The following is a 16,739-nucleotide window of genomic DNA, read 5'->3' as shown; positions in this document are numbered from 1 at the left end:
GCATCCAAATTGACTACCCAAGAAGCATTGGAGGCTTCTCAACAACTAGCTTAGATAGCATGTGAGACCTCATGGTATGCACAAGTTGAGTAGTGGTTTATGGGTTTTGGGATTGATATGGATCACCTCTCCTTCTTCTAGTATGACCTTGATTCTCCTTGCATACACCTCTTTCACTCAAAGGAACCTAGTCATGTGACATGATCTTTAGTAGCTACATATACAACACACATGGACCTCACTTTCATAGCCCCTCTCTATGAAGATGTCCTACTATTGATACCATTTTGTGAGGATTACAACAGATGACTTCATTGTGAGACTTGGATATTTGGATGTATTCATGCCACATGAGATGTGGGTTACCATTGGATAGTTCACGATCTCATCTCGTCAGCTAGAGTTTGAGATTGGGAGAGCAGCTCATATCCCTTGTGCAAAGTAGGTATGTAGCCTGTGTCGGGTGGAGATAGAGAGCAAGCAACACCATGCATGTAGATGTAGAGCCTATAGCATAGTTTGTGGCAAATACCCCCCCACTTTTCAAGGATAACTTTTCTCTTAGATGTGTCATGGAGTCACTATATCAGTGTCGATTAGTAGGTCAGTTCTTGATTGAGATCCAAAGGCTCCATACATCACTATTATAGTATGGCATGACACATAGGAGAGGCAAGCAATCACAACCTATTTGTCAGATGTGGTGCAGCAGTGGAAGCATAAACATGTGCTGAAATAAACTGCTGAACACAAGACAAAAGAAAAGAAAGAGAGAACACAATACATGTGAAAACTTAGATGTATGCTCGGGAAATGGAATCCATATACCGGGACATGAGACAATACATATACAATATGAGTCACCAGCTGTGGAGGCATTGGCACGTGCTCCCTCTCTCCAAGAACTGTCTAGTGATGAATGAATAAATGGAGGAGGGAGCCAGACAATATATAGGCTAAATAAATGCCTAAAATATGATTGGTCGGTGTTGGCCGTCTGGCTGCAAATAATGCCCAAACCTCAATGAATAATGACAAATAAAATGCCTAAATAATCTATGTACTCAGCTTGCTGAACCACAAGTCCAGACTCAACCATGAACTGACTAATCTGCTAACACCCTCTCTTAGATCATGGGTGATCTGATACAGTATAATATACAATGATAATGTCGCATCATAGTACATACAACAATGTCCACCATGAACCACAAGTCCAGACTCAACCATGAACTGACTAATCTGCTAACACCCTCTCTTAGATCATGGGTGATCTAATACAGTTTAATATACAATGATAATGTCGCATCATAGTACATACAACAATGTCCACCAAAGTAGAACCATGGATACCCAAGTAGTGGATGTGCAAGCCACCACCAAGGTGCCTTGGAGAGAACTTGATGTTGATGTCGATTGTACCAGCTCCTGAAGAGAGAGAAGATCATAGCAGCTCTCAATGTTTGTCAACAATGCCCCTGATATAGCATACATGACCATCCTGTCACCAATGCCGCAATGCAAAAATGACCATGGATTCCCTGTCTTTGGCTAGACCGCCAAAGTGTCCCCTCATCTGAGCTCTCGACGAAAGCCACCCACTCTCTGTCAAGTAACCAGCCCATCACGAACTTGGATGTCAATCCCAGCTCCAGGATTTGTACCTGCCAGACTTCTGTTGATGTGTCAGGGATGCCTCTCTCTGGATCTTGTGCATCTGTATAGAAATATAGATGAGGCGCGGCTACCTCATCTCACCACCCTCCCATACTCCCTCTTTGGCATTGGAGAGTCATGAGGGATGACCACATCACCACCACTAGAAAGCATCTGAGGAAGGGGCCACTAAGCCCTTCCCACGATTCAAAGAAGAGGATCTCGTCCACGCCTTGGACTTCGCCTTGGCTAGAGGATCCGAATCGAAATCTGAGGCAGATGATGACTCGTCGGAGGAGTCCACATCCCGCTTCGTCTTCTGCTCCTTGTTCTTCCCGGAAGCCGCTAACTCTTTGCAGTCCTTCCTTAAATGACCTTGCTTGTTGCCACAATGGTAACACTAGTCCTTCGACTTCTTTATCTTTGAACCTCTCTCTGAAGCTGCAAGAGCCTCACTTGAACCTCCATATAGCGTATCATCAGTGGATGTGCATGGAGCAGCCATCTGGAGAGGATTGAGAAAAGAAGTAGAGAAAAGAAGGGATTGGGAGAGGGAACACAGCCAAACCACGAGCACAGACTGCAAAAAAACAAGAGTTCACATACAATATAACCCAAAATCTGATCAAAATAAGACAAGAGTTGCTGTTAGAAGTCAAAAAATTGGTTCAAAATTGCCAGAAATAGCAAAAACGGCCTGTTCTGCCAGTCGCCCATCCCAAAAGAGTGCTGAAAACAGCAAAATGCAGGCTGCTAACTGCATAAACAGGTGTAGGAAACTGTCGCCAGCAGCTTGATGATGAAAACACAGGTTGAAACAGATGCACAGGCTGTATGGATGCTGACAACAGCAAAGACGCAGGAAAAACTGGTCGCCTGATGGGAGTAGCAGCTGCCTGATCAGCAAGAGGGAAAACAGTCCTGAAATCAGCAATAAAACACAGCAGAAACACAAATCCTGAAATCTGATACCATGTCAGAAGTGGTGCAGTAGTGGAAGCATAAACATGTGTTGAAATAAATTGCTAAACACAAGACAAAAGAAAAGAAAGAGATAACACAATACAGATGAGAACTCAGATGTATACTTGGGAAATGGAATCCATATACCAAGACATGAGACAGTACAGAGACAATGTGAGTCACCGGCTATGGAGGCACTGGCACCTGCTCCCTCTCTCCAAGAATTGTCCAGTGATGAATGAATAAACGGAGGAGGGAGCCAGACAATATATAGGCCAAATAAATGCCTAAAATGTGACTGGTCGGCCAGCATTAAATGCTGGCTGATTGGCTGCAAATAATGCCCAAACCTTAATAAATAATGACAAATAAAATGCCTAAATAACCTATGTGCCCAGCTTGCTGAACCACAAGTCCAGACTCAACCATGAACTGACTAATTTGCTAACACTATTGACCATCTTCTAGATGGGGACTACACACATAGTATTGGCACGTAGGTGGTGATAGTTTTGAGAGTTGAAGAGATCAGAGCGACATGCTGGCTATGGAGACCGGAGTTCTAGACATAGGCTACAATAGAGAGACATGAGGGAGATCGACCAATACTTGGCGGATATGGAAGATCAAATTAGATACTACCCCTACACCATCTCCTTAGGGATGTATGACATATTCTACCTCCCGACCCCCACAGGATGGAGTTAGTAGATCCATAGATTTCCCCACTATCTCTCAACTATATTCACATTATCTTGTATTGTATACCCTTGTAGTTTCTCTTGGCATTGTATACCACCATCATAGATCACATCTTGCCATCATAGATGACATCTCAGCTATGTCTCATAGGTTGATTTTGGCCTTAGTAGATGTTAATATATCTTTCTTTCTTTCTTTCTTTCTCTCTCTCTTTTTGCCTATTTAGAGAGGGATTCAAGCCATTGTCCAAGGTGATGGATTTTCTAGATCAAAGATGTCTCAGTATAGAGCTACGTGGACATAGAGAGCACCTCTTACGGTCTTAGGAGTAGGCACATGGGGAGACACAAACATACACTCACAGAGTTCTATAGAGTATTGACCACTTCCTCTACCACGGAGTCCTCATCACATTGACGGGTGGCTCCACCGTGTGGAGTTACCGTAGACATAGCTACCAAGAGATGCAAAGCCCATCATCCATGCCCTATTGGTTCACGCCCCACAGGAGGCATCATTTGTAGATACAGAGGATACCACATCATCATTGGGGAACCATACCTTGCTACTTTAGCCTCTCTATTCTAGATAGACCCATGAGAGATATCTTGGAATGAGAGTACCCCTAGAGCAATTCCACATTGTATCTAGTTTAGACATTATTTTGTATTCATCAGCTATGTATTGCTTATTCTCTATTTAGTTAGTCATAGCATTAGATGATAGCTATGTTGGGACTTGGGAAATTCCCTGGCTTTTAGACGTAACATTTTGGTCTCATAGGACAATTTGGTCTTTTGTAGTCTCTCTCTCTCTCTCTCTCTCTCTCTCTCTCTCTCTCTCTCTCAAATTTCATGGTGGTAATTGTCCAACTTGGATCGTTCAAAGTATTGCCACTAATAGCATTATAGAAAAATCGTTCATAGCCCATGATACCAACTATGAGAGCATTGACATGCCCTCTCTCACTCCCTCATGTGACCCCCTATAAGCAATGATTCATGATTGCAACATGCCTATAGAGAACCCTTCACTTGGGCTACTAGTAGCTTGGAGTGAATCAATTGCCATGCGTTCGTTACTTTGCTGATGAGGATCACCATTGTCTTTAAATTAGCAATAACATGTCTTGAAGGATTTTATCATCTTTAGAGATGACGTCAAGTCATAAGCACTAGTAGACACTATAGACATCAACCATAGCTTCTTGAGAAATATTAGGACAATGAGTTTCTTGACCATAAGTCAAAAGTCCATAGAGCTCTAAGCTGCATATGAGACTCAGCATAAGTCGTACTCACATAGAAAGTAAATATAGAGGGATAAACATTAGACTCACTCCCTGGTTGTAGAGCCGAATAGGACATGGAAGTAGTGGTATAATAGGTCATATTCACATCACGAGGACAATGCGTCCCATACCACTGGCTGATAACATCTACAATGTGTGCGTATGACAGCCTATGGGCCTAGTGTCTAAATATGGAGATCACAATTAGTGTGGCACAAATGAGCCCTTGAGTCCTATGTTGTAGGCTCATTTAACCACCCCTAGCACAAGGGTGTATTCACACCTAGTCACTATGCGAGTCAAGGTGTGACCAATGCTACATGCGTCCATCCAGTATCTTGGATCTTGAAGCATGTGATGCTTTGCCCCCTTATAAATAATTGTTTTCCTCAGCAATATCCTCATTGTAATATTCTAAGGGATAAAGCTAGAAACATGACTCTTGCGTGAGCCAACCAGCTCCCATGTTGCATTTGCCTTTGGGTGATGTTGCCACTTGACTATATACTTAGGATAATTGGTTGGTCAAGTTCATTTTTTCGTATAGTCAAGAACCAACTCGAGCTCTAGTGGAATGGATCAAGTAGTATCTTCTAGGTGCAAGATCTCCTCTATAGGGACAAAGTGTTTTTCTTGTTACAAGTCTTCTTTTAAATGGCATACATGGAACACAAGAGGAAGTGGAGTAGTCTGCAATACCTCAAAGGTAATTCATAACATTGGCGGGTGCTAAGAGGATTGGGGCCTTTAGGTACCTTCAAGTACATCCCAAATGCCTTCTTGCAAATCTTGAGGAGTGTGATGCTGGTTATCATAAAATATAGCATGTTTTATGTGCTCCTTTACAGCTATTGTAGCAAAATGCTTAGTACAATCAAAATCTGCTGAAGGCAACACTCTCACTTGGATTCATTTGGATTTAGCATACTGCCCTCCCATTTTAGGGTGGTTTGAGGATGACATAGATAAATAGGTTTCAAGGCTTTGGAAGACCATTTATGATAAGTGGTCTATCAACTTATGATGATCATCATTTTCCATTTGATTGGGCATGCCATATAAGTTGTGGATATGTTCAAGAAAGAGACTAACAAATTAATGGATTTTAATGGTTGTCTTTGTTGGAATAAACCAAGTTATTATAGTCAATTGGACTGCGCCTGTCATCATGGCCTTGATTTAGGTTGTAGTTGAGGAGAAGGGCAAGGTACTGGAGCTCATATGTGCACTGTTGTTGGAGAAGAAGTAGATCCTTCACTAGGAGAAGAGGTGGAGAGAAGATCTGCCCATGCTGCATTACATAATCAAGGAGCCAGACGTCAGTTTTCCATACAGACCACAAGAATTAGTTTGAGGGTTATGTCATTAAGGACATGTGAGTGTCACCTAAGTATGGATTGGTTATTGTACATAAAGGCATCCTATACCCTTGGAAGTTGGCCCACATAAAACTTGGTGTTTTTGTGACATTTTGGTAAATGTTTGCTTCAGATCTTAAAAGATGCAATGACTTTTTAATTTCGACCCATTGAATTCTGCTCTAATATTCTTGTTAGTCAATATACTAAAAGCTGCTTTGTCTTTCTAAACAATTTCAAGATTCAAATACCAAATTTCTGTTTTTTACAGGAAGCTTATGGTTTAGGAGAAGAGGAAGAGGGTATTGGGCCAAGTGGTGCATTATGTGCACATGTGAAGTCATCATATGTGGTGAGCATGCGAGAATTGGATGTGATACACGTAAAGGATTTTACATTCTTACATGGCAAGTTTATAGCACAAGGAATTTTTTGCTTTGTTATGGTGGTAAATCATTGTAGTTCCATCATTACTTTGTTCTTTTAATGTTTTTCTATGAGTATTTATGAGTTTGCTTACATTCAACCTTTATTGATGAATTTGCAAACCTCTTGGGCAGAATAACTGTGAGACTATTAAGAGGTATTTTGTGAGGCAATATGTCAAGTCTTATGATTTATACAAGGCTGTTGAAAGACAAACTGATTGGTAGTGGCCTGCTTTCTTGCACCAGTCCTTCCAGCTTCCCATTGGCCAGCCAGCTTCCCCTCCAGCCTGGCTTCTGTGACTCTCTCCCCTCCTACCAGGCCTGTCTCTACCTCCATCCAGCCAGCCACCTCCTGCTTCCTGCCAGGCCTACCTTCCTCTCTGCCAGCCATTCAGCCCTTTGCCAACTCCTTCCCTGCCAGGCCTACCTTCCACTTTGCCAGTCATTCAGCCATTCAGCCCTTTGCCAGCTTCCCCTCCAGCCTGGCTTCTGTGACTCTCTCCCTTCCTACCAGGCCTGTCTCTACCTCCATCCAGCCAGCCACCTCCTGCTTCCTGCCAGGCCTATCGTCCTCTCTGCCAGCCATTCAGCCCTTTGCCAACTCCTTCCCTGTCAGGCCTACCTTCCACTTTGCCAGTCATTCAGCCATTCAGCCCTTTGCCAACTCCTTCCCTGCCACCTGCTTGTCTTCTTTGCCAGGCAGCCTCAGCCATACTAGGTCTGCTTCCACCTTGCAAGGCCTGCTGTTGCTTAGCTAGTCCCCTGCCCTTCTTACAGCCTCTCCCTCCTGCTTGCAGCTATGTGATTTGTATATTTGGAATTTTCCCTTTGCATTGCGACTTGATATATGTTTCTTTGATTAGGTATGGTACTGGTGGCATTGTGGGCAATGTGAAGTCTTGAAATCATACTATCTTTGGAGATCATTCACTTGAGACCCTTTTTTTGGGGTTGTTGGGGGGGTGCCCCGGAAAAAAGATCTTGCTAATTATGTTTCTCGGAAGAAATTTACAAAGAAATAAAAGCGCTCAACAGTCTAGCTGTCTGTAGATCAATGATCACTGAAATATACAAGCCTCTCAAGGCAATTTGGGGGGATGGGGGATAGAAACCATGGAGCGGCAATGTAATGTGACCGAGGGCAGTTTGCTTGTAGTGTGAAGAATAGGCTATGGACACCCTAGGTGTGAATGAAATGCTGCCGGAGCTCCTGTTGGTGCCAACAGTCATCTTGTAGCTGCCCCCAACAGCCATGAAGTGTGGATGACGGATGGCCAAAAGCTTTGTTAGAGTAGCATACATCAAAAGGCTCTTGCTGCTGAAAATCATTTGGCAATGTGCCTTCTATATGCGCCACCTTGTAAGGTTCCCAATGATCTCTTAGATCCCTGATCATGATGCGATAGGCTCCAGTACTTGGTGGCTGGGCAAAGCTTCCAAGCCTACTATGGGACATGTGCTCGCCTTGATGATGGAGATTGTATCATGCATCTCTGTCTTATTCAATAAGTGGTGGCCCCAGTTGATTGACTACTAGCCGTGAAATGCACCCCAAACTAGGTGCAACTCAATGGAGTAGTTGGCAAACTCCTCTCCACACTTGTTGTGTGGCCTTGCATGATCATAGGCAATGCTTTGTAGTCTCCAAGCATAGTTGTGGGCAATGGAAGCAAACTTTGTCACGTTGCATTTGGGATAGCCAACTCTTGACTGCTAGGCCCCCATGTGTTATAAGCCATATGAAGTTAGGATATACTTCTCAGCCGCCAGCAATTGTGTAGGTGTAGTGTAGGCCTCCCAAAGGGTAATGGAGGTGTGCAAAGGTTCCCTCAGGCTGGACTGAAATCATCCTTTTAGTGCAAAGACAGAAGGGAGCTTGACTACAAGACCTACCAGTTGAGCAAGGCCAAAAGTCGGTCTTAGTGATCTGACAATGCCAAGTGGAAGGGCCGTCACTCAATGGATAAAAGTTACTCTAGGGATTATAGGCTGATCTTCCCTAAGAGTTCACATCGATAGGAAGGTTTGGCACCTCGATGTTTGCTCTTTGCCACCTGGGGCAGTAGTATGTTCCAAGGGTTGGGTTATTTGCCCATTAAAGTGGTACGTGAGTTGGGTTTAGAATGTCGTGAGACGGTTTGGTCCATATCTGGTGCAAGTGTTAGAGGATGGAGAGGACCTTGCCCTAGTACGAGAGGATTGGGAAGGATGCACCGTTGGTGTACCAATTATCATACTCATGGTAAACCTTGGGTAGCTAAGTACGGAGTGGATAACTGCTGAAAGCATCTAAGTAGGAATCCCACCTTAGGATGAGTGCTCTCTTCTTCTTACGTACTAGGTCATAGTGAGACGAGCCAGTTCTCATCATGATAGGTGCCAAGTGGAAGTGTAGTAATGTATGCAACTAAGGCATCCTAACAGACAAGAAGATTTGAACCTTATCACCACTTAATTGGATCAAGTCAATCCGGTTATGCCCTATGGTTTGACCATCTGACAACATTAGCTTAGAAGCTAATCTAAGGAATGGATCTAGCCCACTTGTCCATCCATACAAGGGATGGAAAGGCGGAGTAGGGAATGTTCTCTCCTTGTTGGAAGGAGCACCTTTCTTTTTCTTTTCCAAAGAGAGGTACCTCCTAGAACTTAATCCTAGCCTTGCATGTAAACTCGCCGATGTGTCTCCTCCTCCTTCCCCTCCCTATACTCCTTTTTGTTCACAGGTTGATATTTTGGTGTCTCAAGCGTGGAGGAACCACATTGATCCATCCTGAACTTGGTGGTGAAACTCTACCGTGGTAATGATATTGCAGGAGGAGCCCTGCAGAAAAATAGCTTGATGCCAAGATGAAAGAAGGAAATAAAACTTATGTTTCCGTTGTCTCTTTTGAGACCCATGAAACGGGATTAGATTTGGAGAGAGTCTCTCCTTATGAATTCCTAGCCTCTACATTGCTTCATTATTACCCATCTGAAATGAAGAAAAGGAGGGAATTGAACACATGTTTTTCTAAAACAAGAGGGTTCTTGGAATGACGGATCTAGTTTAGGCGGGGGTTGTAGCTCAGTGGATGAGAGCATGTGGCTATGAACCTCAATGTCAGGGGTTCGAATCCCTCCTTGCCCACAAGTATCTCCTGTCGCTAAATGTTCGTTCTCTTTTTTTTTGGGGGGGGTGTGTAGAAAAAGATCCCAACTATGAGCAAAAATGCGTGAATCCAAAGATCAGTCCGATCCCTTCTCAAAGATACTTGGAGGATGATGCTCATATCATTTTTTCTCCTCTTCACTCTTCTCTTCTTCTTTCCCCCTTCTTGGCTTTGTTTTCTTCCTTTGAAACCGCACGGAATAATGCCATAGGTGTCACAAGGTGCCTAGGGTGTTATGGGTGTAGGAAGCATTGGGGATGTTGGGGTTGTGGCGAGTTGGTAGTGTTAGTCTCTCCCAAAATCCGCAGTCATTGCTCAGAACCCCTTCGTCGGAACCGTTCTCACCCCATTGCAACCTACTACTCCTTTTCCTCAGAATTTGCTGCCTTGATGGAACCCTGATTTGTTCTCATCAGTTGAAGATTTCTACTTCCTTCTTCCTACAAAGCAAAGATTCTTTGTGGGATAGTATAGAAAAAAAAAGATGGGCATCTTGCCTCAAAGGATCTCGAGCCCTTGACTTCTAGAAGAGTGGAGTAGGGTTACGGACCTCACTCCATTTCCTGTTCAACCCGAAAAAGTTACTAGATAACATTTGCACAACTAGGATTTAGGGTCTTATCATTGATAAGTAAGATCATAGATAACATTTGCACAACTAGGATTTAGGGTCCTATCCATTTGCACAACTAGGATTTAGGATCCTATCATGATAAGTAAGATATTAGATAACATTTTCACAACTAGGATTTAGGGTCCTATCTAGGATTTGGGGCCTTATCGATGATAAGCAAAGAGTCTCCTGACTCGCGGAGATGTAAAAGTTCAAGGTCTTTGCACCTCAGGAAAGATTGATTCAAACCTCCATGCCATACAACAAGCAATGGATTTGGGACCTAGAGCGTTTACCACTTCACCCTCGAGGAAATGGACCTCAATCCACTCTTTGTGGCCCTAAGGGGGGTGGATGATCCACCCTCATCTGAAAATTTGTTACTTGATTTGGAATTTTCAGTTTTGGTTAATAACTTTTAGGATTTAGGGGACTCCTCGGGATTTGGGGTCCCTCAAGAGAGATCATGAGGGGATGGAATGGCCCACTTCTTAACCACTTGAAATTTTGAGTTCGAGTAGTGCTTCTCACCCTAGCCTTGGCCTTGTTAGAAAAGGATTGGGAAGTAACATAGTTATTCTAGCAAGGTTCGCTCAGGATGTGAATACCTTGCTTTCGATTAGATCCTTAATGGACTCTACGTTTTGTCCAATTTGGCTTAGATTAGTAGGCATAGGAAGAAGGTTCCGCATGAATCACTCCATCCTATTCTTTGAGATTGACTATATCGATATTGATATGGTCAATCTCAATAGAGTCCAGAGTGATCATTGCAGAATTTTGGATACGAAAGGAAAAATACAAGCTAGGGGGGAGATAGAATGATACCTCGTGACACATCATAGGGGTGAACTAGTTGTAACAAGAGGATTAGCTTGAAATGGAAATGGTTCGGAGGGATTCCATTCTTTTGTGCGACAACCCGAAGAGAGTTTGGAATAGGGTATTTTGGGAAATTCCAATAATGGGGTCGATTGATACACCTAATGATGGGATTGATGTTGGTGCATGAAAAATCATAGCTACTTCGATGGAACTCTTCGAAATTGAAGTAGATGAATAAACTAATGGATTTTGTTTATAAATTGTTGATGCGTTATCTCCCCTAGTGAACATTAATTTGATAATCTTTAGGTAATAATAGATAGAAATAATACTTGTTAGGATCCCTATTGGAACTGATGGGTATGAACTAGCCTTCCATCCATGCCAAAATAGATAGATTTTATCAAAAAAACTTGTTGGTGGGGGGATGCCCCCTAGAGATAGTAAACATGGGACTAAAGAAAATGTTAAAACAAGATCCTTCATGTATAATCTAGCATAGTCCTTGATATTATCCGTTCCGGTTCGCAAACCAAATGAAATGATACAAGGAAAAGTTCCTAGATTCATGAGTATATGAATAAACATATAAGTTATCATGCTTGCATAGCCATTCTTAGGATCTACAGCAATTATTCCGATCATAATATGAGGAATACACTAGCATACACTTTATGCTTGTTTGAGTCATGGAAATCAGATTTCCTAATACCATACTAAGAGTGGCTAATACTCCCAAAATCATATGCCACTCATTAGCGAGATGCTAGAAGGTTCTGCGAAAAGCATCCATAATATTATGCTCTACCCAATGTTTGCTATGTGGGGCCCTAGTCCCTGTTAGTTTGTGCCAACAAGCGTCTACCAATGTGAGCTATGTAAGAAAAGAAACTCAGTGGCTTTTGAATGATTGTTAAGGGTGCACTCTTGGATCCCAATCCAACTCATCCAAAGGTTGTTTCTCCTAGATCCAGAGGTGCCACTCCTAGATGTTTGATTATGCAATGTGTGGATCCAACCACTATGTCTTTTGTTGGAGGCCCATGATTCTGATGCTCCTCTAAGGGATGTCAGGGAAGTTTAGATTATGCTATTTGTTGACTAGAACTAGTAGGCTAGCCTCTTCTACAGAAAAGAAAGTGTGCGGGGGGATACCATTGACTCTGCCTACCACCTACAATTGAATGCCCACTTGCAAGAAATTGTGCTGCCCACCCCTCTCCTAGCTGCATTGTCTTTGTATGTGTGCGCGAGCTTTTTTGGGGGTGGGTAGCCAATCTTGGTGGATTGTTGCATTAATCTTTCACTTCTTGGTCTTTAAACCTCTTTGATATCTAGCAACTTGCTGTAGAACCTCAAGATGCACTCTTCTATAGTAGATGTCTCTCCATACCCTAATGGATTGAGCAGGGGCAGCCTCCCAACCAGCCCACTGGATGTGAGTGTGCTCTTTGAGCTACATCCTATCACAATGTAGGGTTTATGGATTCCAGATGATTGGTTGTTTGTGTGTATTGGATGTAGCTCTTTGAGCTACATCCTATCACAATGTAGGGTTTATGGATTCCAGATGATTGGTTGTTTGTGTGTATTGGGGTCCATTGCCCTAGGCCTTACATAAGCTTTGTTAGATTCATAACAAAATGCAAAGGAAAAATGATTTGAGCAAGGTGGTCGGTGTTGTAGTGAAAAATCTATCTCATAGACAGTCTCCACTTCCCTCCTAAGTGGGGTTTGCATCCTTGGAAGCCCTCTTACAAAAGGACTTTCCAAGTCTCTTTTACTTGAAGTGAGCCCTTGGTTCACTAGCTTACCCACTAGGGCGTGACTTTGTTTTTTTGGATCAATGATTTCCAGCCCTCCCTTTAAGTGATATTGGATGATGGTTTGCCAAGCCACCTTACCTTAGCACAGGAGTTTGTGAATTTGTCCGATGTGGACCATAGGTAATGAAAAACTTAATGGGGTGATTGAGCAACACATTAGGGCGAGAAACACTAGTAAGAAGCAATATGCTAGGTTGTTGGCTCGACTTGTACAGTACATAGACTTCTCTAATCCATTGCTAAGGGAAAAGTAACCAGCTCATGGTACCCTCCAAGAAGTCCCATTCAACCTTGTCATAGGCCTTGTTGAAATTTAGCGGGAGCATTGTAACCCTCTAGTTGCTATGCGAGACCTACTTTGTAGCCTGAAAGAAAGTGAAGATGTTTTCCATGTTGAACAATAGCCCGATTTTCAGCCCATTGATCAAGGCATTGCTGATTATGAAATTGCCGAAGAGAGGGCTACTATTTGAGAAGCTAAAACAGTCCCTTGATGGCTGTTAGAAACATGGGACAGCAAACAGCCCATTCCTCCTCTCGGTTGAACTAGAGCAGCCACTCACCATGCACAAGGTAACTTAGTTGTGCAGGCACTTGTAGCTACTACATGCAATGAAGAACCTGTTTCTTTACATGATGCTTTACAAAATGAACATTGGATGGCAGCAATGCAATTAGAGTTAAACTGTACTGATAAAAATGGCACATGGGAGTTATGTGACTTGCCTATTAGCAAGCGTGCTATAGGCACCAAGTGGGTTTGCAAATTAAAATGCAGATCTAATGGTAGCCTTGATCGCTACAAGGCAGGGCTTGTTGCCAAACGGTATGTCTAACAGCATGGGATTGACTATGATGAGATGTTTGCATGCACTTCCTACATAGGACAACTTGGTAGATGTGTTTATAAAAGCTCTCTCTAGAGAGAAGTTCTAAGCCTTTCACAATGCTCTTGGCTTGATACCGTTTGCGGATTGATTTGCCTATTCCTTATATACATTCACATCATTCACTGGAGGGGGTTTTTTTCCCTATTTGAACACTTGTCAGTGGGTGTAGCTTGTTCACTGTGAGTGTGAGAGTGTTTATGTGCTTCCGAAACCCTAGTCTAACAGTCCATGATGCTCCTATCTTAACAAAGCTTGTCCTTATATCATGGATGATGTCTAGGAGGATGGGGCAAAGTTTATTATCAATCATCTTTGCTAGTGTCTTATAGGCCATTGATAGTAAGGTGATCGGTAGCACTTCTTTAGTTCTAGGCAATCCCTACCTTTGGGTAAGAGACAAACTAGGTTGGAGGACAACCTTTGCAACTACTATGAAGTGCTTATGGCTATTACTTCTATTGGAAGATCTTGGCACTAGACAAGCATCTTGTATTGTTATCTACAATGATAGCTAGAGTGCTTTGGTGGTTTTGTGAAATCCTGAATGTACAAAGCATATTGAATTACATTATCATCATGTTAGGAAGAGGCTACATGAGGGTGAGTTAGGCTCTACTTATGTGCCTGTACATGATAATGTTGCAAATTTTTTGTGTCGGCTTTTCTTAGAGAAGAGTACTGAAGCCTTTGCACATGGCTTTAGGCTTAATTCGTGTGAGCATTGATTTGTTGCTACTTATATTGTTCACATTTCTTTTTTTGCAAATAAAGTGTGGGTACTTAGATTACTTTAGAAAAAACTTGAATACAAAGAAGTGCTCATGCTCAACAGACTAGCTGGAGCTGATGTTGAGTCATAGATATATCAAGTATACAGGTCTCTCAAGGCGGTCTAGGGGAGATGGGGGCAAGAAGCCATGGAGGGGGAGTGTATCGCCATCTGGGGTTGGCTGCATGCATCATGAAGAACAAGTCCTGGCCGCCCCAAGTGCCCATGAAGTGAAAAGGGAGCTCTTGATGAGCTTGAGACTCGCTTTGCACCTGGTCCCAACAGCCGTGGAGGGAGTGGATGATGGAGGTCCAAAGCTCTGCCAAAGTCTCCTGTATTGAAAGTCTCTCTCCGTCGAAAACCTTCTAACACCATGCCTTCCAGATGTGCCATCTTATAGGACTCCCTATGATCTCCCATACCTCAGAGTGGTCTGCTGTGGGCTCCAGTACTTGGCGGATGGGAAGAGTCTCCATGCCGACCACTGTGCACAACCCAGCCTCGATGATGATGATCGTGTCTTGCGTCCCAGCCTCATACAAAAGGTGGAGCCCCGAGAGGAACACCAAGGAAAAGGGAATTCTCTTGCAAGAAAATCTATCTTGTAACATCAACAAGCTTGTTTATCATGTTTCATATGATCACCACAAAGAAAAGAACACCAGGCACAACAAGATAGATTTTCTTGCAAGAGAACACCACAAAGAAAATCTCTTGCAAGAAAATCTATCTTGTAACATCAACAAGCTTGTTTATCATGTTTCATATGATCACCACAAAGAAAAGAACACCAGGCACAACAAATCTTCATGCAGCATCATGTAAATCTCCCACGGTTTTAATAGAATCAACCATATTCTTCAACATCTTCACAAAATCCATCAATAGAACAAAGAAAGCAAAGGAATACACCATCTTGAATGGAAATACATCACATAGTATTCATCTTCAATATCTTCATAGTCTTCTCTCTCAATCTCTCATATACAATCACTCTGTTTGAGTAGAATTGGCTATCTCTGACTCTCTCTCTCTCTCATTCCATCAATAATACATCATATCCTCACTACAATCTCTCAAAATCACTCTCAATAATCACTCTTAGGTCGTGGATACCCCTCCCAAGAGGTATGTCTGATATGAAGGGTCACCAGAGCCACTACAGTGTCTCTTCACAGCTCACTACTGTCACTTCACTCTAGTCTTCTCTTAAGTCTTCAGCAGCTACTTCTTCCACTTCCTTCAGCTCTTTTGCACTTGTATTCACCTCTTTCCAAGGCTAGAAAACTTTCCCCAAAGTCACACATACATTCCACAGAACACTTACAGAAGCATACAGAACAGTCTACAGAACAGTACCAGAACAGCTACAGTACAGAACAGAACAGAGACAGAACAGAAGCAGAAGCTCTACAGAAGACCTACAGAAGGTTACAGAAGGTCATCGAAACCACATCACTCATTCTCAAACCATTCCAAACTCTCACAAACCATTCACTAAACTTTCACAATATCTCATTCTTCATCAATCAATACTTCATCCCTCCTTACAGAAGACAATCAGAACAAAACAGACCAAAACAGAGCAAAACAGAAGGTATACAGAACCATTCAGAACCTATCAGAACATCACAGAACCATCAACAAACATCATGATCTTCCAAAACACAATCAATATCATCCAAAACACTCTCAAACCACTTCCAAATCAACCAATCATCCCATAAAATCAACCATTCAGCTCTCAAAAACAACAAAAATCAGCCAAAAAACAAGTCATTTCAACACTCAACATATCCCCATACTTAATTAGGAAGCGTCCTCGCGACCCAGGAAAAAGGGAATACAAGTTCAAGAAAAAGCTCAACTTTGATCTTCAATATCTTTTTACAAAGAATCCATCCACCACGACCCCAACTTATAACCTGTTTCTGATATAAAAATACAAAGAAAGGAAAACTCTTTTGAAATTAACACCTCTTATCAAACTAAAAATCACAACAAATTTGTAAAGGATATAAGAGTTTGCTTCTTCTTCTTCATCTTCATTTGCTTCAATTCTCCATCCACGACCCCATCTCTACAAATCTCCAAAACATAGCTCGTACACAAAATCCAATAGGAAACCACCACGTTCGTTTGACATAAATGAACTCACAACATAAACACTAATACACAACACAACCATCTGAATGACTTCTTCAAAAAGAAGAGTTTGGCATTAAAAAGCTTGCACCATACATTGGAAAGGTATCAATGAAGATGA

The 16,739-nt window shown here is 42.4% G+C and overlaps 1 protein-coding gene across 5 annotated transcripts in view; it reads left to right on the top strand.

Annotated features, from left to right (window-relative positions):
- Positions 1-16,739, top strand: part of CPSF160 (cleavage and polyadenylation specificity factor 160) — a 172,965-nt gene that overhangs the window by 44,514 nt on the left and 111,712 nt on the right. For 4 of the 5 annotated variants that reach the window (XM_087692891.1, XM_087692892.1, XM_087692890.1 and 1 more), the window contains exon 4: positions 6,242-6,377. In XM_087692891.1, coding sequence (XP_087549017.1) covers positions 6,242-6,377 — 136 coding nt within the window. The remainder of the gene's footprint in view (positions 1-6,241; positions 6,378-16,739) is intronic. The other variant, XM_087692894.1, reaches the window with a different exon arrangement.

The sequence above is a fragment of the Lygodium microphyllum genome, chromosome 14 (genome assembly GCF_053477565.2).
Source record: "Lygodium microphyllum isolate KBCC chromosome 14, Lygodium_microphyllum_v1.1.10, whole genome shotgun sequence".
NCBI classification, from domain to species: Eukaryota; Viridiplantae; Streptophyta; class Polypodiopsida; order Schizaeales; family Lygodiaceae; genus Lygodium; species Lygodium microphyllum.
The sequence above is the reverse complement of the archived record's forward strand: the minus strand, read 5'-3'. Positions and strand labels throughout refer to the sequence as shown.